Source organism: Enoplosus armatus, chromosome 11 (assembly GCF_043641665.1).
Source record: "Enoplosus armatus isolate fEnoArm2 chromosome 11, fEnoArm2.hap1, whole genome shotgun sequence".
In the NCBI taxonomy this organism is placed as follows: Eukaryota; Metazoa; Chordata; class Actinopteri; order Centrarchiformes; family Enoplosidae; genus Enoplosus; species Enoplosus armatus.
The window spans coordinates 25,072,211-25,092,719 of NC_092190.1; the positions used below are offsets into that span (position 1 = coordinate 25,072,211).

Below are 20,509 nucleotides of genomic sequence, written 5' to 3' on the forward strand. Positions count from 1 at the left end.
GGAAATGTGAAAGAATGTCAACTGATGAAGGAAAAACAAAAACTCAACCATCAAAGATCTTATTAGACCAAGAAAGTGTGTTCCTCAGTACATGGTGTACCTTGTACAGTAGTGACATAACAACATGTTACAGACAATGGACGAACGCGGCTTACTGTAAAGATGTGAAGATTAGTGTAAACTGTTCCATCTTTTCTTATTATTCAAGACCATTTTGGAAGATGTGTGAGTGCAGTAAAAGTGACACGATAAGTCTCTTTAAAGAGGGGTTGATCTTATGGCGATCATGAGCCTGTGCAGCTCAAATAAGAAAGAATACCTTTCTGAAGAGTTTCTTGTTCTATCTCCTGTGTTCCCTTCTTCGCTTTCTTGTCATCCTCTCTTGTTGGTGGAGGTTTAGTTGTGGTGGTTCTCGCTTCTTCAGAAGAATCCACCTCGGGGGTGATTACTTTTTGTGACAGAGAAGCAGGTTTCTTAGATGTGAGAGCTTCTTCTTCAGGTGGAAGAGGTTTCTTCTGTGGTGGAACTTTTAGAGATTTTTTAGTTGGAGTAACCTTGTCTTTAGAGATAGGTTTCTTGGGTAGAGTCAGTTCTTCTGGGGGGAAGTCTTCTTTAGGAGCAGCAACTGCTTTAAGGAGTGCAGGAGAAGTCTTCTTTGTAGGCAGAACAGTTTCTTTTGGTGGTGAAATTTCTTCCTCAAGACAGACTACTGTCTCACATAAAGGAACTCGGGCTGGAACTGGAGGTGACTCTTCCCTACTTGCTGGGATAGATCTTGTTGCTGGGACAAGTTCTTCTTCAAAAGACACTTCCTCCGACACAGGAGATGGTTCCTCCAGAGGCACAGTATCTTCAAGATACATTTTTCCTGCAGCTTTGGGAGTTTTTGTTATTTCTTTTTTTGGAGACTCTTTATTGGGAGTAACGGTTGTCATAGGATGAGAGAGGGTGGTTTGGGGAGGAATTTGAGTTAAGTTGTGTTTAGGAGGAGGTGAAACAGTTTTCCTACGAAACATAGCTCTTTCAGATTGAACTTCTTTCACTTCAACAGAGTCAGGTTGCTTCAAAAGAGTGACTTCCTTAGGTACTCTTGGCTTCTTTGGTGCAGTGATTTCTTTAGATGTATCAGAGATTTTATGTTTAACAATATCCTCCATTGGAGAGACAGTTTCTTCATCAATTTCTTCATGATGTACTGATACAAATGATTCAGTAAATTTTTTCTGCTCTGGATAAGTTGAGGTAATGTCAGCTTCATTGAGCTTCCTGTCTTGAGGAATCTTCTTGTATGCCTGTACCTCTTTTTGGGATGTCAATCCAGAAACTTCTTTCCTAGTAGGACGAGTAATTTCAGGTGGAGGTGTGATGTCTCTCTTTGATGGAAGAAGGGCAGCTTTCTTTAGAGGTGGAGAGACAGACCTAAAAGACATTTCTTCTCTCTGGTCCACTGCTTTGTCCTCTGGAGCTAAGTCTTCATCATCATGAGATTCAGTGTCCTCCAGTGTTTCAGCCTTATATTCTATGTATGCTGGCTCAATGTCCTCTAATGACTCAGTATCTTCAACTTGCTCATCTCCACTGCACCATGTAGAAACTTCACCCTCTTCCTTTTCAAAAAACATTTGTTGTCTTATCTCTCTTTTCAAAGTGATTTTTTCTCTTGCAATTGACTCCCTGAGCTCTACTCCCCTTTCTCTTGTCCTGGCTTTCTCTTGCCTATGACCAACTTCTTCTGCCAGAGAAATCTTTTTTCCACAATCCCTCTTCAGCGAAGACTCCCTGCTATCTTCAAGCAGTACTGTTGTTTGCTTAAGATCAGTCACCAGGGGAACTGGTCATTTTTAAGAGATTTGCACCATGGAGCGGTGGCCAAGAGGAAAACAACAAGACAAAAACAGACACAAAAACAAAGATTTCAGTGGGGTATATATCCTACGGTGATTCTCATTTTATAACTAAACTGCAAGTATAATTCATCTATACCTCTCTGCTGTGGATTTTCTTTAGACATTGGCTGGACTGATACTTTTCCAGAAGGAAGGCCCTCATCTGGTTTCAGGGACAAATTAGTCTAGTCAAACTACAAGAAACTGATGGATATTTGTGCTGACTTTCTAAAAGTACCCCAGAAACATTTGTAAGTTTAAGCGTACCTTTGATGGCTGTACCCGCCTCCAGCTTTGGTTTAGCTAGTGCTGCGGTTTTCTGTGGTATCTCCCTCTGTTTTACTGTTTTGATAATTGATATGATGTAGCAAACAGTCAACACACATAACAGCAAAGACATCAGGACAAAACAAAGCAAAAAATGTGCTATGGCACCTCAGAATAAAATATACAAATAGTGAGGTAAAAAATCAAGATGAGTAAGGATTAGTTGATAAGATATTAAAATGTGTCATGTTTGCAGACATATCTACCTTGCTGAGGCTTTTTAGCCTGAGGAATTTGTTTTGGTGTTTCCAAATCTTGTGGTGGTGCAGGTACTTGGTGGCACTGCACTGGTTCCTCTGTTACTAATTTTGGAGGCTCTGCACTTTTCTCTGGCTCTACTGGTGGTTTGGTAACCATTTTGTGTGCCACTTGAGCCTTCATTGGTTCTTCTGGAACCTTCTTTGGTGCTTTAGGAACCCACTTTGGTTCTTCTGGAACCTTCTTTGGTGCCTCTGGAACTATCTTTGGGGCTTCAGGAACCCTCTTTGTTTCTTCAATAACCTCTTTTGGTTCTTCTGGCAACTTCTTTGGTGTTTCTGGAACCATCTTTGGTGCTTCAGGAACCCTCTTTGTTTCTTCCACAACCTCTTTTGGTTTTTCTGGAAACTTCCTTCGTGTTTCTGGAACCATCTTTGCTTCTTCCATAACCTTTTTTGGTTCATCTGCAACTTTTTTTGGTTCATCTGCAACCATTTTTGATGTTTCTGGAACCTTCGTTGGTGTTTCTGGAATCTTTTTTGGTGCTTCAGAAACCTTTGTTGTTTCTTCCACAACCTTTTTTGGTTCTTCTGGAACCTTCATTGATGGTTCAGGAACCATCTGTGTTTCTTCTAGTACTTTCTTGGGTTCTGTCTTTGGTATTTCTGGAATCTTCTTCAGTTCCTCTGGTTTTGTTTCAGAGATATACTGTGGTGCTTCTGGCTCAGGTTTACCAGCCAGGAGATGCGGTTCAGATGTCTTTGGTTCTGAGACAACTTTGAAGAACATTAAATTATAAGATGATTATCTTGTTAACCATATTTTGAAAAAAAAGTGTAAGCCACACTCTACCGAGTGCCTAGCGTGCTCAAAGATATACATAGAAGGTATTTTGGAGAAATTACTTTCCATATGACACTTTCAACAGCACTTCAAGTAGAAATTCATAAAACTAAACAAACTTAAAACATAAGCAACATAAACATAAAGCAGAGCAATACAACAAAGCAACCTATTAACAGCATCTTTAGTACCTTTAGTTGGAAGAGCTTCAGCCTTGGGTGGAGTAACCTGTGGTACAGATGGTGGAACTACAGGTTCCTCTGGTCTGGGTACATCTTGCACTTAAGAGAACATTATGTATTGTTTAACCTATAGGTAATGACCAAGGCTAACATGGAATCAAAGATTACACTCTTAACGAGTGAATTCAAAGTCTAAAAGAAGATATGAGAGAAAATGAAGCAGCACAACTGAAGATTTCAAAGGTCAATGATCAATACCTTTAGCTAGAAGACATTCCGGTGTTGGGGGAGTAACCTTGGCTGCAGTTGGCTGAACTACAGGTTCTTCAGGCTTTGGTAGCTCTGGTGCTTTAAAGAACATTATATATAAGTTCAGTAACCTACTGGTAACGGCTTCAACATTAAACTGCACTCTAACGAGTGCTTAGCACAAACACATAATCTGAGAACATAACACACAACACAGATTGATTTGTATTACAGAAAGCCAATCACATGACAACACATATCAAAGACTTCAAAGATGAGAAAAGACACTGTCTACAGCTGGCATTTTAGAGAAAATTTAAATGTTTTCCACTTGTGACGTTCATTTCTAGAGTTAGTTTGTACAGGGATTATATAGAAAGCCGTATCCAAACGCCTTGAAACCCATATGCTGTCAACTCCAAATACGTATATATGTTGAAGAGTTATACACTTAGATCACTGCAACATGAAACAAAACAACAAGAAAGACGTACTGTATAACACAATGTCTTTCCAGTAGTAATGCAAAGCGTTTACTACTTTACCTCTCGGTTTAGGGGCTTCTGGTGTTTTCTTGGTGACTTCAACTTTCTGTGCTTCAGGTTCAGGCTTAATTGTGGGCACTTTAGGCTCAGGCACCGCCAGTTTCTGAAGTGCCACTTCAGGCTCTGGATGAACCGTTTTTGGCTCCACTGTAGACTCAGGTTGATAAGGTTCAGGACTGACCTTTCGGTGAACAGTCACTTTCTCATGTTCAGATTCTGGCTTGGTGTATAATGATGGTTCTTCAAGGTTAACAGAGAAATATTACTGTCAGTCAACACAGAGCACATACAGCTTTAAGAGTTAAAGGGATATAAGAAGGAAAAGATAACACACAAAACATATAAAGAGACAAATATAACAGACAGACTGACAGATAGCCAAACAACTGACAGACGGACAGCCAAGAACACAATGCTCTTTACACATTGTAAAAACCCAGAGTATAGCTGAAGAGGATCACTTCAGAATTACTTTAGACAACTTTAAGCTATGCAGACAGCCCTCAAGAGAAAAAGTGTTCATCTTAAGAGTTTTATTTGATAGAGATATTATGGATAGGATTGTGGGATTTTACCCAAGCGTAAAATGTCCTACCCTGTCAAATTTCATGCTAAAATAGTGTAAAAAAATATTTCTTACAAAATAATATAAATATATATAGAATTTATAAATATGTTTGTGTAAAAAAATTAAAGATTTCATTTATTTTTGAAAATCCTAAAAAAAATGCATGTTTGTTTTTTATATAAATTCAGAATGCTTTCATGTTGTATTTCTTTTGCAATGTATACCCAGAATAAACAATGGAAAGAAATGTGCTACAGGTTTAATTGATTAATTGTTTTTGCAATTTTTGATGCAATTTGAAAAGTTTTCCATCTCTTTTTTGTATGTCTTATATGAAGAATGTGAGCCAATAAAGACTCTCAAAGATCATAAACAAAAAAAATAACAGTAACAAAATAAACATTACCTTCCGGGGCCAGAGATTCGTCTCGCTGAGGCAGAGCAGCGACCGTTACTTCGGGTTGTGTCTTCTTTGCTTCAGGTACTTTAAAATATTATCATTGATTTCAGTTTTCTGACCACAATAAATGCTAACATCAAGACTCTTCTATTATTAGGTCTTTAAGAGGAACAGAAATAAATGAAGAAAGGAACAAACAATGTGACTGAAGAATAAAGATCTAAAAAAACACGACACAAGATACATAAATAAGACAGAATTACAGAAGTACATACAGAAGAATAAGAAAATAAGAAGAGGTAGTTGCAGATACCTTTGACTGGAGCTGGAGGTGGAACTGCAGGCTCAGAGGGTTTCTCCTCTGGTTTCCTGTAAACCTCAGGAACTTGAAAGATCAAGAAAGTTCACATTAAAACTATGGCGGCTGAGCTCTACTTTCTACTCTACTTTCTGCCATCTACTGTACAGGAAGCTTTAGTAAGGGTTAATAAGAGCGTAAGAGACATAAGTCTGGGTGAAGAAGAGTAAAAAACATGAAAGACAAACATGAATAAGAGGGATAAAACATGAAAGTAGGAGAATGACAAGAACAAAAGATGATTTACAGCAAAAACAGTTCAAGTGCTCAAACACTGAGTTACAACTGTGAGGAAAGAAAAGCTTCTACAAGCAGCAGCAGCAGCTGGCGTTTGAAGTGTTTCAAGCATTTGACATTTAAACCAAGTGGACAGACAAACATGGTGACTAGCAGAGTGGCGGTTCTGATCAGCGGCTTCATTACACTACAGCCACAAGCTTTATGGAACAGCCAGTTTGCCTTTTTAAAAAGCAATTATACCTTCAGGAATTTGTTCTCTTATGTCGACCTGAGTCCTCTCAATAATTTCTTCAACAGGTTTTTTCTCTTCTGGTGAAGAAAAAAAGTGAACGTAGAAATAAGAACCTGACTCTGACATATTAGGACTGTCACAGGTCTTGAATCATCTGAGGTTAATAAGGATGAAATTAGGCAGATTTACTGCAAATAAATAACAATCAATGAAGAAACATGGAGACGATGGTAAAGGACATCGGTAAAAACACAACAGATAGACACAAAAAGATGTTTAAAGACACAGACAGAAAACTGATGACAGTTTTTATGATGATGATGGAGTTATTTTATAAAACAGAATAATGTTGATACCTGTGACGGAGTACAGAACAGAAGCTGTCTCTTCTTGAACTGTCACACTTTCAAAAGCTACAGTACATCATTAAAGAATAATCAGATGTTAGAGAAATCTCTGGTCAAGTGTTTCATCACTACAAAGTTTATGTTTGTGCAGAAGAAGATTATGTGAAACAATCTCGTAGTTCTCGTATTATTCTCAACTAATCTGACACTGAATCTGACTTTACACTTCAGATTAAAGTCAGAATTCAAATTTAAATCTCAAACTTTTATTTGAAAAATTAGTTTTTGATTTCAGAATTCAGACAAACTCTGACATAAAAGTCATGAGTCAGACTCGGACATGTGAGTTAAAACGTGGCTTTAATCAAAAAATAAATCCAATTTCATAATTTGATATTTAAGTAGGAATTCTGGGTCATAATCCTCTTCTGTACATTTGTTTCCATTTAGTGATATTCTAAATATATCAGAACATAAATGAATTGTTATTGAAGTTAAATCATTGAGTTGTTATAAGAAACTACTTCAAACATTGAGATGGGATTTGAGTTATTAGGTGGGACGATGGTTGAGTTCAAAATGATCACACAGTTATTCAGGATGAGAGTCAAAGGATGGAGCATTTTAGGATGGAATGGTTTAATGTTTGAATGCAGATACTCAGTGAATCACATTTCTTTAATGAATAGCATTGGAAGTGATGATAGTTAGTACTAATTTCATGATTCACAATTTTTTGTACCTTTCACTTCTGTTCTTTCTTCGTAGTGATAAAATTCGGAGGAATCTTTTGGTAGAAAAGACATTTATGAATGAAACAAGCTGAGTGACGTCGGTGTTAAAGAGTTCAATTTAAGTTTGATTGGCAGAAACGGTCCCAGACTCACCTCTAACAACCATCGAAGCTGTCTCTGGTACATGAACTGATGTGTCTGGGACATCTAAAGGTTCAGCCACAAATACATCTTCAATTAATGTTGAAATTAACGGAACTATTTTTTAGTTTTGACAGTAAAACTTCACATTCTTCTATTTCACTATGACATTGTAATAATGTTCACCAATCTGCTGATAAAAGATCTGTTTTATTTGTTAATGTTTGAGTCTTTTCTCATACTTCAATGTAAAGGATACTTTTTCAATGTGACTTAAATTGGAAATCAACACTACAAGTTGGATTCCTTTGTTTACTGGTTTAGACCTGAAGACATGTTCAGTTTTACTGTCATCAATTTGCAGTGTTTTTTTTAAATACTCACCCTGAGGAACCCTTCCTAACCCAATTTCTGTGAAAGGACAAGGTACAAAATGTTATTATAACTGCTGACTAAGTTTAACTTTAGCTGTGTGATCAAACGTACAAACCTTTGCCTGAAAGGTAAAGCTCAGCTGTGCTTCGAGCTTCTCCCATCGGCTCCAGACGAGCGATCACGGAGTAAACGCCTGACGAAGTGAAGACATTATTAATGCTGATTATATTACTTAATGTTGTTTTAAGTTCATTTTTGAAGACACGTTAACTAAAAATCATAATAAAACCCTGGTCACACCAGAAAGTGGCACAAGAAAATGTATCAGCACGTCTTTGTAGTTGGTGAACGGCTGCAGCCGGCGAGCTAGCTGCTAACAGGCTAGCCAGCCAGAAACATTCTACGTCACAGCGGCTCTTCATGTTTTCTCTGTACTGGACTGTTTACTCCCCGTGACATTTTACTCTCAGGATTCTATACCATTTCATTCAATAAAGAGTTTTATTGAAGAAGGGAAATACTTCGAGTTAGCTCTGTCGCTAATGGGACAATAAGTGTCCACAGTGTATTAACAGCCGTATCAGTCTGATGTCCTCCTGTCTCTAACTGTTATTAGTCAACAGGGTGAATTCATGTGTTCAAAGTTGAACTTGACACAAAAGGTTTGAGTGGATTTTCTTCACCCCTGCGACTGAGTGAATTTGATTTTAAAAGCTGGTGTGACCGACTCATTTAAGGCCGCACAACTGAAGGAGAATTGAAGAATATTAATCAGAACAAGTTCATTTCTTTTCTTTTATTATTGCCATTCTGAATATTTGCACATTATAAAATGTATTTGTATACATAAAATGTATTTAAAAAATAAACTGTTTTTGGGGGGCTAAAACAACATTAACTTCCTGACGTTTGTTGTGCTACTGTTTTGGCCCCAGACCAGGTAAATGCTAAAACTGCAAGATTCAATCAAATAATTAAAAGAAATTTGTCAGTATTGTGCATCCCTAAAATAAGATAACAAAGCAGACTGAGTTAGAATGGATCAGTTAGAGTCATCTCTCCAGAGTAAAATATTCAGTTTAAATTCACTTTTTAACAAACCTTCATCCTTTGGTGTTACGTTGCGGATGGTCATAAAGTGCCGTCGGCCGTCAGTCCTGAAGTTATATTTTGGGCACTCTTTAAGCTCCCATGAGTCTTTGTACCATGTGACGGTGGCGTTGTCGAAGGACAACTCACACTCGAAGGTGGCACAGTGGCGTTCATTGACCTCGATGCTTCTGATGCATTTAGTGAACTGAATTTGGTCGGCTAAAACCAGACAATCAGAGTTAATTTCTGATTCCACAATATTAGCTTAATGCTAGTTTATGACATCGACTATTTTATTGATTTGATGACCTCGTTCTTTATAGTCTTTATAGTTTTGACTAAATGTTAAGTTTAATATTAAAGAAACACAGAACAAAAACAGGAAACAGAAATCCACAAAACACAAAAATAAACTCATCAGATGTGAACCAGCAGGTTCAAAGAGGTCAGAGTTTTGTTAGTTTGGAGTCATACTGCTTACCTGTCTTGTAACCTGCTCCTGATAATAAAATAAAGGAGTGGGACAGGAGGAGATGTTACAGACATACAGACAGGTGTCCATCAGACAGGATGGGAAGTTCAAACACTCTCTTACCTGTGACGGTGAGTTTGGCGTTAGAGATGTGAGGACCACACACCACGCGGTAGTTGCCCTGATCTTTGACCATGCAGTTCTTGATCTTCAGATAATGGTGGTCGCCCACGCTGCTGATGTCGTACTTGTCGCTGTTGTCCAGTTTCTGGGTGCCTTTGTACCAGGTGAGAGTGATCTCCGGGTAGTTGATCCGGATCTGGCACTCGAAGGTGGTGCTCTGGTTCTCAGTTGCTGTCTGGTCGCTGATGTCCTCCATCACAGAGACGGGCTGAGGTTTCCAAATCAGTTTTAATCATCAGCGCAAACTCTGATTGGTCTGTCTTTCCAGACTCATGTTGTTAGCTTAAACTTGGTTCAAATCTACAAAACTATATTTCAAATTCTAGCGGAGATCCCAAAGTTTGCACAGATACATTTATATAAATCTAACGAAGAAATGTGCTTTTTTCAGCCCTGACTATCGTCTGCAGGTCTTCCTTTCAGGCTGCATAAAATCCCAACAACCTCCAGCTATAAGATGTAGAGGTGTAACCCCTCTTCTCTCATATGGATACAGATGTTTCAGTGAGGAAATTAAACTGAAACTACAAATTTGGATTTTGGAGGTAAAGGAAGTGAAGGTGACACCCCCCATCCCCAGTTGAAATTACAGCGTTGTTTCACATTTGCAACAAACTGTTACTAAACATCCACCTGATGAGGTGATGTGTGACTTTCAGCTGTTTCTCCGCCAAAAATGGATTCATGCAGTCATAATCTCCGGATGACGAGCTTCTGTGCTTCATGTTTTGTGTCACATTGTTACTGTTACTGTGGTACAACATTCATTCATTCTACAACTGATGCAGAATCTGGATTTTGCTTGATGCAGGAATGTTTTGATGCGTCGTATTGGCTATAAATCTCATGGAAAGACTTGGAAATCCTTAGAAAGTTACCTCTGTGCCGACACGTCCCTCCAGTTGCTGGATGAGTCGGGCCATGTCTTCCTCTTCAACCCGGCCACCATGCTCCACCTCCTGCAGCAGGAAAGACAACGGTTAACAAAAGTCAATTAGGGCAACAACATCTTTATGTGCTATGCTTCATCTTTTTCTATACCACTGTAATGACGTGTCAGCAAAACATGCATGTCCTAGTTCTCTTGAATTTTCCACTGAGGGAAATTAACAACCTGTAACTGAAAGGAATAGTTCGACACTGGAAAAGGGGGAAAACAGTTAGCCTGGCTCTGTCCAAAGGTAACGAGATCCATCATCTTTAGTTCTGTTTTCTTCTTCTGTCCAACTCTGTGCTGCTGTCGCATGGGGATCAATTAAGTCTATTCTTATCTTACTATTGTAGATGTTTTGAGTAGCTGAATCTTCAAAGCAAAACTTTAGACCTAACATGAAATTTTGAATTCCACTCAAACCACCACAACTCAAACCAGGATCTGCTATATGTCTGCCATTTTGTCTCTCTCACCGCTCTTCCACTCTCCATCTCCTTCTCCCTCTTCAGGAACTCGACAGCCTGGAGGATGGCGCGGTAGTCATGGATGCCGTGCTCCCGCAGGATCCTCTCGTAGTCTTTGGGGTCGTTACCTCTGAGTAACTCTACAATATCGATGTCTTCATCTTTCTTGGGACTCTTCTGCTTCGATGGAGTCCTGACAAATATCAAATACACAACCAGAGAAGGTGTCTTCTTGTCAACAAGACCAGTATACAGAGATTCTGTGACAAACAATCGATATGTCCTAGATGTCCACTTTTCTGTTTCCCTGAAACTTCGACAAAGAAATCTTACTTCTTCAGCCTTGTCCTTATGTCTCCAATTCCTTCCACTTCTTCCTTTTTGGTGACCTCCATCTCAGTACTGCACTCGATCTCTCCGTGTTTGTTGGTGGCAACACATCTGTAGAGACCAGAGTCGGACTTGGTCACCTCTCTGATTTCCATTTTGGCATCCTGGCCCTTGTGCTCGATGGAGATACGACCACCGGGGGTGATCTGCCTCCATTTGCCCTTCATCCACTTAACGCTGGGGATTGGGTCACCTCCGATCTTGGCAATGAAGGTTGCGGTGCCCTCTGCAAAGAAACATTCATTATATGTCATTTTTCAGTGATCTACTGTATTATCTTATAAATGTTGCTCTTTTTAAATGAATATAATCTGCGAGAGGCTTCATCTGTCCTACAGTTCATTTCTTTCAACACGTGACCCTTTAGTTCAGACACTGAATTGTTACCTTGGTTGTTTAGGTTATGGGTATGAGTATGAGTAATAAATAGTTCTTCTTACTTGTGTCTTTGATATGGACATATCACACCACACCTAAAAGTAGTATATACCCAGTGTCTACCCATAATTAAACTTGTTAGAGATCTCTATCTATGTTGAACTATCCAGACAAAAGTACACATAAAATGAAAACACACAATATACACAATATACACTACATACAAACATAAAAACAACAACAATTATAAAGTCTATATAGATAATTTGTATTTTGTTTATTTCTCAAATATTTCCTGCAAATAGAAATTATTTTCCCTGGTAATGTTTGCAAAATGCAAATTTGAGAGCTCAATCATTCAAGAACAAGCATTAGTAGAGGCTGGTAATGATTTTCCTAAATTCCAGTAGCACTGAGTTAATGTTAATGACCAACAGCCTCGGGTCCAGACATCTACTAACTAAATCTACTTACTCTCTGTGACAGAAACATTTTTGGGTTCCTCTATGAAGAAAAGGTTGTCAAGCCTTTTGACCGGGGCAGCTGCAGCTGGGGTGGCGGCTTCGGTGGGGGCGGCCTTGGCTCCTTTGTCTGGAAAGAAATCGTGAAGGTGAGTGCAGTGTTGTCACATTTGACTGTCATTGTTCACAAATGGATTACATTACCTTTCACAGTGACCCTGGACTTGCAGAAGTCACTGCCAGTAGCGTTGCTGGCCTTGCAGAGGTAATCGCCTGCGTCGGGCTTTGAGACCAGGCTGACCTCCAGACAGGCAGTCCCGCCAACAAATGTGATTCTGGTGTTTCCGCTGGACTTAAGCTCCCTCCTGTCTTTCATCCACTGGATGGTCAGTGGAGGAGAGCCGCTGACTTGGCATTTGAGACTCAGCTTCTCCCCCTCACTCACCGTCATCGGCTCCAGAGGGACATCAAACTTTGGAGCCTGGCCAGTTTCTGAAAGAGTGATTGAAGCAGGACAACTACAGACTTGCTTTTCAAACAGTAATATGATGGGCAGGACATTGGAGCTTCTTCTGCAGACTTTGGCAAATCTTTAGAGGGAAACCAGACTAAGAAGTCTTTGTATTCGATCCCGCAAGTAATTATCTTACCCGAACCTGAGATGGACCAAACCATTAAAAAAAAGAAAAATACACACCTTTCTTCAAACAGACTCGTAGGAAAGAGGATATGAATCTTAATAAAGTGAAAGTGTTTATCCATCACTGTTTCTGTTCTGCCTCCAGTGAAGAAGGTTATAGCTCTCAGTCTGTTATGTAGCTCTAAGACAGCTGGGAGAACCTCGGATTAAAAACCAACTATTCCAAACTTCCTGGCCACTCAACGGCATCGCTTTAAAAAATCAAGCTTCCAGCACCACCTGTGTCACAAGGACGTGTAGCTGAATTTTACTGTGCCACTTTCTGGAGTGACTAAGAACAAAAATATTCAAGGCTGACTAACGATGTAGCATATATTGACCTGAAGATCAATTAACTTTCAAAAGAACACACTACAAAACATAAAGCCCAATCATAATCAGTTTTAGATAACTTATTGAATGTCAAACAATGAATATAAACCGACACACTCATACCTGAGATGGTGAGAGAAACCCGACATGAAGCTTTTCCAGCTTCATTGGAGGCTGTGCAGGTGTACACACCATTGTCAGAGCTGACAGAGTCTCTGACACACAGCACAGCCATGTTGTTCTTGAAGCTGACATCGTATTTGTCAGAGCCGTAGATTTCGTTGTTGTCCTTGTACCAGGTGACAGTCAGTGGCTGGGAGCCAGACACCCGACCCTCCATCTTCACCATCTTACCCGCAGAGTCCACCATGAACTCAGAGGGCTTCTTGGTGAAGTTTGGAGGGACTTTGCGCTCTGTTAGTGGGGGAGAAAGTGAAGAAAATCAGGCCATTTTATGACATGTGTAAATGGTTCGAATTTTAAATCAACTTATCATTCACCAGGCCACTGGGCCTTTGCATTAGGGAAAACAGACAGCCACAGCATGTAAGACAACATAAAAACAACCTGCAACACAAAAGCGAACAAATGCAGAATATCCACCCTATTAACAAATACCTCTACTTGTCCACGAATACCTTTTTCAAACAAGCAAATATTTATCTGACCCAACCATAACAACATGGAAAACAGGCTCTCAAGGACCTCTAATACATTATAAAGGACTAGTGGAAACACTAACTCCATCAAAAGTTAGCATTAGTAATTGGAACCACATGTGGGGAATGGGTGAGATGGAAGGAAATGTGTTGGTTAATGTGTTGACATGACAGGTGTCAGTTCCTTCAGCATTGGAAATTTTGCAAGTGTATTTTCCTGTGGCTGCAACTCTGTCGCTGTTGAGGACCTCCAGAATGCAGGAGGAGTCTGTGGTTTTGACATTGTACTGGTAAGAAGCCCAGATCAGCTTGTCATCCTTCTTCCATGTCACGTAGACCCTCAGGCTGCCAGTGTAAGTGCACTCCAGCCTCAAGGGTTTACCCAGCTCATGACAGACGTCCTCCAGTTTCTTGACAAATTGAATGGGTTCTTAGAGAAGCAATGTTGAATCAGTCATAGAAACCACTGATCTTTAAATGCGGAGGATGGAAGACTATGTGACTGCACAATAACCTATGGAATCCGTGGATGTTCTCATGCGTGGAAAGAGAGACTGTGTGAATGGAGGAAGATTTACCTGTACATGAAGGTAAGAAAGGTTACAGGCATTGGAAAGGCTATGAGTGGCCCTGGTAGTTACCTCTAGGAATTGTTCACTTCATGCATGAAATGAATGACGAGAAGTACAAGCACTGTGTTGTTGGTTAGTGTTACCTAGTTTTACATAAGCATGGCAGATGTCAGAGACTTCAGCGTTTGAAATTTCGCAAGTGTATCTTCCATGAGCTTCTTCTCGGTCACTGTTGAGGACTTCTAGCACACAGCTGCAGTCTGTTGTCGTGACATTGTACTGATATGAGGCCCAGATCAGACTCCCATCTTTCCTCCAGCTCACATTCACTCGTTGGCTACCTATAAACGCGACTCTAAGTGTCAGCGGTTCGCCGACTCGGAATGTGGTGTTTTCCAGCTTTCTGATGAAGCTAGCAGGTTCTGTGAGAAGCATTATTATTCACTGATGAAATTCAATTAGCCTTAATTTAATTATGTGAAGTGGCATACAGAGTATAGCGTATAGAGAGCCAGACTCCCACCCTACTCCTGGGCCAGCTTGTGTTTCACTAGCCTCAGTTGCACAATGGTTTTACTCAGTGTTTCTTCTATTTATCTTTCTCATGGTGTCGTCTTATTTTATTTTATTAAATTTATTTGTCAGGATCCATGACAAAAACCATGAATCTCATACAAAGACAGCAAATGCTTCATTCCAGATTCTAGTACTAACTACTTTCCATTTGCATCCCAAATACTGTAGACGCAAACCTTGCAGAGGGTGGACGAGAACCTGGGTCATTTTGGTTCATGGTCGCCACCTTAAGGCCTAGGGCACCAGACCTCCCTTGTAGCCATTACCCATAGCATGGCAGATATCAGTGCCCTCTGAATTGGAAATCTTGCACGAATATTTCCCGACAGCTTCCCGACTGTCACTGTTGAGAACATCCAGGGAGAAGTTGGTAGTTTTAACGTTGTATTTGTACGACGCCCAGATGGGTTTGCCATCCTTCATCCAGCTGACATAAATCTTCTGGCTTCCAGTGTACGTGCACTTGAGGGTAAACGGTTCGCAGATTCTGAAATAAGTGTCATCCAGCTTTTTCACGAAGCGAGCTGGTTCTGAGAGGAGTAATGGTTGGGTTAGTAGCACGTAACCTACATTATGTTATGCAAGCAGGCAGGCAATGGAGACCTTGCAGTAGTCTAAACTGGGATAAGTAATTTTTACTTGACTACAGCAACATACTGTGCCTACTAGACAACAGCAGAGGGCCTCTATTGTTGACACAGTTGATGAATTAAAAGCAAATGATGTGTTAAGAGTTTGTGACTTTACCTAGGCTGACACAAGCATGGCAGACATCGGTTCCAGCTCCGTTGGAAATTTCGCAAGTGTATGTTCCAGCTGTCTCAGGCCTGTCGCTGTTGAGGACCTCCAGAATGCAGGTTGAATCAGTGGTTTTAACATTATACTGATAAGAGGCCCAAATCAGCTTGCCATCCTTCTTCCATGTGACAGAGACCCTCCGGCTTCCAGTGTATGTGCAGAATAGTTTCAGTGGCAGACCAACTACGAAAGTAGTGTCCTCCAGCTTCTTGATAAAGTGCACAGGTTCTGAGAGAAGCAATGCTGATGTTAGAAATGTGCCCATTGTTATGTTGCCATGCATTTGTATGCCTCTATGTCAGTGTTAATTTTGCTATTTGCAGATGAAATGTAACTTGTATTAGAAACATTGAGAGAACTATTAAGAGGAAGCTACATTAGTATTTTTTCCAAGAGTTGCTCCAGAGGTAATCTTTAGTACTCTTTTTGGGTAGTCAAAAGAAATTGAGCATGAATCACTGCCTTTAAGATGGGAGAACTCTAAGGAGAAGATCCATTAACAGATATAACTGGTGGATCTTTTTAGTTTCATGTCATTGAACAAGTCAGTTGAACAATATATGTCCTTAAAACATGATGCACAATCAGCAGGATTCATTAAAATAGAAACAAGAAGTATGGAAAACGAGCATCACCTTTCACCATCACATTACAGCTGACAGAGGCTGAACCGACCCGGTTCTCTGCCTTGCAGATGTATTCACTGTGATCGAACTTGGTTGTTTTGATCAGTTTCAAAGTGGCGACACCATCTGTGAAGTCCATTGAACAAGTGTTGGACTCGCGCAGTTTTCCGTCAGCTTTAAACCAAGCTACGGAGATGTCAGGAGTTCCTGTAATACGGCATTTCAGGGTAACTGCATCGCCCACAGTTACCTCCACTGGCTCCATCTTTTCAACAAAGTGTGGTCGTTCTAAAGTAAAAGATGATGATGATGATTTAGTATAACTACAGATGTTGAGTTGTGGATGAGCAAATGAAAGAATTAATTAAGGAATGCATGATCATGAATTATTAAAACTGAAACTACAAAACTAACAATAATAATTTTACCTAGAATTGACACTTGTGCTTCGCAACTGTCACTTCCGACTCCGTTGTCTACTTCGCAAGAGTATCTACCCACTGCCTCAATCCGGTCAGAGTTAAGAACTTCCAGGATGCAGGAGGTGTCCGTGGTGATCACATTGTACTGATAAGAGGCCCAGATGAGTTTACCATCCTTCTTCCAGGTCACATTTACCCTGGGGGTTCCAGCGTATGTGACCTCAAGCCTCAGAGGCTTGCCCTTTTCAGAGGAAATGTCCCTCAGCTTCTTCACAAAGTGGACTGGTTCTGAGAGAGGTAATTCCATGATCAGTTACATAAAATTCACTTTTAGAAGTGCATAGATGGTTAAAAATAGATATCCATCATGCTAACAAACCTTTCACAAACAGGTAAACTGGGCAGCTTTCCTTCCCTGCATCGTTAATGATCTGGCAGGTATACTCTCCTGCATGGGACTTTTCAACTCTGTGAAGCACCAAAGTGGCAACATCGTCCTTCAGGGTGATCTCGCAGCCCCTTCCATGCTGCATTTCCTTGGCTCCCCTGAACCATTTAACTTTCAGTGGGGCACTGCCTTTCACTTTAGCTGAGAAAGGCACGTTTTTGCCAGGCAATGCTTCCTTCACCTCAGGTGTTTCCACAAAAGATGGATGTTCTGGGTTCAAATAAAAAAAGATGTTGTAAGGTAATCATTAACTTTCTGTAATGAGCCCGATCCCGTACTAAGGAAAACATCCTAGAAATTTTCTGTTCTCGACTTTATATAAATCTACTGACCTGTCACATTCATTGAAGCACTTGTCTCACTGGCTCCTGCAGTGTTTACAGCTTTACATGTGTATTTTCCGGAATCTGACATCTTGATTGTTGGAACTCTTAGTTTGCAGTTATTATCAGTGCAGCTAATATCATAGTTTGGCCCACTCTTGATCTCCTGGCCGTTGTGGAACCAGGAAGTTGTTAAAGGGACAGAGCCAGTGACCTTACACTCCATCTCACCAGGCTTTCCCACAACAAGGTGGGTGTCTCTCAGCTTCCTTATGAAACTTGGTGGAATCAACTTATCTATTGCCAAAAAAAACAACAAGTTTATTCACCTACTTAAAAAGATCAAAATTTCATAAGACAAAAGTTTGTGAAAGGGCAAGCATACAATAGCCACCAACCTGAGACAGACAGCTTAGTTTTGCAAGAGACCGTGCCAACATGGTTTGTAACCTCTAGCTTGTATTCTCCAGCGTCTGCTTTATCAGCAGACTGAATCTTCAGGGCGGCAACCTTCTTTGTGAAGGACATCTGATACTTGGCACCAGCAGAGAGCGCATTGTTATCCTTGAACCACTTAGTTTTCAGTTCTGGTGAGCCAGATACTGTGACTTCAAGAGCTGCATTTTCTCCTGACTTCACATTCAAGGACTCTGGGCTATCCACAATAGCAGCGGGTTCTAGAAATTAGGGAAGAAGATATTAAGCTAAACGAATACTTACACTGTCATTGGTGGTAATGTAGTAAAGTCTGAAATTACAAACCTAGAACGATCACTTGGGAAACAGATTCCACTACTCCAGAGTCATTCCTCAGCTGGCAGGTGTATTTACCAGCTGTGGTCGAATCAGCCTTGGGCACTACAAGGGTGACCACATTATTCTCATAGGTGATCTTCCTGTTGTCACCATCTCTGAGAATGTGATCTTTGTCCTGAACCCAGGACACAGTCAAAGGCTCAGAGCCTTTCACTGTAGCTGTCAGTGTCAGCTGCTGACCGACACTCAATGACTCGTCGATCAGTTTCTTGACAAACGCTGGTTGTTCTGAATAGTGATGGAAAGATCAAAGGTGAGGAGAGGTAATCGCACTAAGACTAAGCTCTATGGAAATGGCCCAAATTCTGTACTAACCTTTAAGGCTAATGGTAGTGCGGCAGAATCCAGTTCCAACATTGTTTGACACTCTGCACTCGTAATGACCACCGTCATCTTGCTCCAGTTTCATAATGTGAAGGGTGGCAGTGCTGCCCTCACTGACCATCTTATATTTCCTGCTCTCCTTCAGTGGCCTTTTGTCTTTGTACCAGTTAACCTGGAATGGTGGAGTACCATACACCTCACAGTGTAGGCTGGCATCCTTTCCTTTAATGCCCTCTACTGGGCTTGGAGTTTTAATAAAGGATGGGGACTCTGGAAAATATATCGAGACATATTAACAGAAGTAACATTTGTGCACAAGCAAGTCCTCACTGCAAGCAATTCGGTCGGGCAGTTCCAAGGGATAGAATTTCTTGTTGAGGGTCATGCTTAAGTTCAGTCCATGCCAGAGGAATCCATCCAGATGTTGACAGAAAAATCAATGATCATTCGTGAGAGAACGGAAACACTTGCTTATGTTCATGCTATGATTGGAAGGTAGGTCATAACATATTGATCAGATCAGAGAAATTAACATGAAAGAGGTAAGTCGAGTATACTTTAAGTCATTCCATCAAAAATAGGGAAAAACTTGTCTCTTGAAAAGCACTCACAAAAAGGTCAAACGAAATATCAAAATCTGCATCATAGGGGATTTTCATTCCTTCTTTCATGCTCCACAAGTTCAGAGGGGGAAAAATCCCCAAAGCAACAATGTGTAGCCAAGATATCTATTGAAAGCTGACCTTGAACTCTGAGAACGGTGCTGCAGCTTGCACTGCCCGCATCGTTATGAGCCTCACAGGTGTAGACTCCGTTATCCTCAAACCTTGTGGTGCGCAGCTGGAGGTACGCAGTCGAGTCAACAAACATTATTTTATAGTTGCCTCCATCGGTTATCTTTTGGTCATTTTTGTACCAGCACATATTCAGGGAGTGTGCGCTGGTGGACTTGCATTCAAAACGGTGTCCTTCACACTGCTTCACAAACGTAGTGGAAGGAAGTTTCAGGACAAACTGAGGAGGTTCTGCAAAGTCAAAAAAAGATCAAGTTACTATCGTCAGCATAATGTAAGACTTGAGCATCAGTGTGACGTATGGAGGATGCAGACAGGTGTCTGGATGTTGTAACAGATGGCAGGTGACTCTGAAAACAACATAGATATTCCTGGTAAGAAAAATGAATAGGTGGTCAGGTGGAGAAAATGAAAATGAAGAAAGAGGAGCTGTGAAAATGGAGAAAAAAAGATGGAGTTAAATGAGTGGCGATGGTGGTGGTGGACGAAAAAAAGAATAGTCCAACCTTTCACCAACAACTCTGCTGCACTTTTCACCGCGCCTGCTTCATTGCTAACTTGGCAAGAATAAATCCCACATTGCAGTGTCCCGACTGAGAAGAGCTCTACAGAAGAAGAATATTTCTCCAGTCTAATCGTACATGATGGCCCAGTGATGAGTTCGATGTCATCCTTGAACCATTTCAACATAAATGGAGGTGTTCCTTCAAAGACACTTCTGAAGAGTACAGTAGACTTTGGAATAACAACCTGAGACTCAGGCTCAGTTACGAATCTTGGTGGCACTAAAACCCAATGGAAAAATGATTACGATACATGACTAACAGCCTTTGAGTCGAAAATTTGATAAAGCTGACCTTCGAATGCTAACCTTTAGCTGTGAGAACTCCATCACACACACAGCTGCCGGCTCTGTTGGTAACTTTACAGGAATATTCTCCTGTATCAGCACTCTCAGTCAGTTTCAACTCAAGTGAGACAGTATTTTCGATGTGCAGAAGTTGATATTTGGAGCTCTTGTTGATCTTTTGTTTCCCTTTGCTCCATTCAACTGATATTGGAAGAGAACCGGCCACTTTGCACTCCATGGTAACCACTGAACCCATAATTGCTTGAATATTTGTTAATTTCCTAATGAAT

At 40.5% G+C, this 20,509-nt stretch overlaps 2 protein-coding genes across 2 annotated transcripts in view; both read right to left on the bottom strand.

Moving 5' to 3' along the window:
* ttn.1 (titin, tandem duplicate 1) overlaps window positions 1–20,509 on the bottom strand; it is a 192,133-nt gene that overhangs the window by 118,801 nt on the left and 52,823 nt on the right. The window contains 19 exon segments of the mRNA XM_070915106.1: window positions 3,446–3,529; window positions 3,695–3,784; window positions 4,231–4,351; window positions 4,430–4,470; window positions 5,205–5,282; window positions 5,512–5,583; window positions 6,037–6,105; window positions 7,118–7,162; window positions 7,263–7,316; window positions 7,635–7,661; window positions 7,741–7,818; window positions 8,727–8,936; window positions 9,313–9,580; window positions 10,251–10,331; window positions 10,780–10,963; window positions 11,104–11,386; window positions 12,013–12,129; window positions 12,204–12,491; window positions 13,135–13,425. Of these exon segments, the coding sequence (XP_070771207.1) occupies window positions 3,446–3,529; window positions 3,695–3,784; window positions 4,231–4,351; window positions 4,430–4,470; window positions 5,205–5,282; window positions 5,512–5,583; window positions 6,037–6,105; window positions 7,118–7,162; window positions 7,263–7,316; window positions 7,635–7,661; window positions 7,741–7,818; window positions 8,727–8,936; window positions 9,313–9,580; window positions 10,251–10,331; window positions 10,780–10,963; window positions 11,104–11,386; window positions 12,013–12,129; window positions 12,204–12,491; window positions 13,135–13,425 (2,481 nt within the window).
* LOC139292563 (neurofilament heavy polypeptide-like) lies at window positions 285–2,843 on the bottom strand. Its single transcript, XM_070914923.1, has 4 exons — window positions 2,420–2,843; window positions 2,154–2,228; window positions 1,984–2,049; window positions 285–1,831 (listed from the first exon to the last, which is right to left on the bottom strand). The coding sequence occupies exons 1-4, from the start codon at window positions 2,841–2,843 to the stop codon at window positions 285–287; spliced, it is 2,112 nt and encodes a 703-aa protein (XP_070771024.1).

Coding starts and splice junctions, on each gene's coding strand:
- LOC139292563 (XM_070914923.1), bottom strand. CDS start 2,843: ATGGTTCCAGAAACACGAAGGAAGTTTCCAGAAAAACCAAAAGAGGTT. Junction 2,229..2,419: donor GGCTAAAAAGCCTCAGCAAG/GTAGATATGTCT, acceptor TTATCAAAACAG/TAAAACAGAGGGAGATACCA. Junction 1,832..1,983: donor AGAAAATCCACAGCAGAGAG/GTATAGATGAAT, acceptor AAAAATGACCAG/TTCCCCTGGTGACTGATCTT.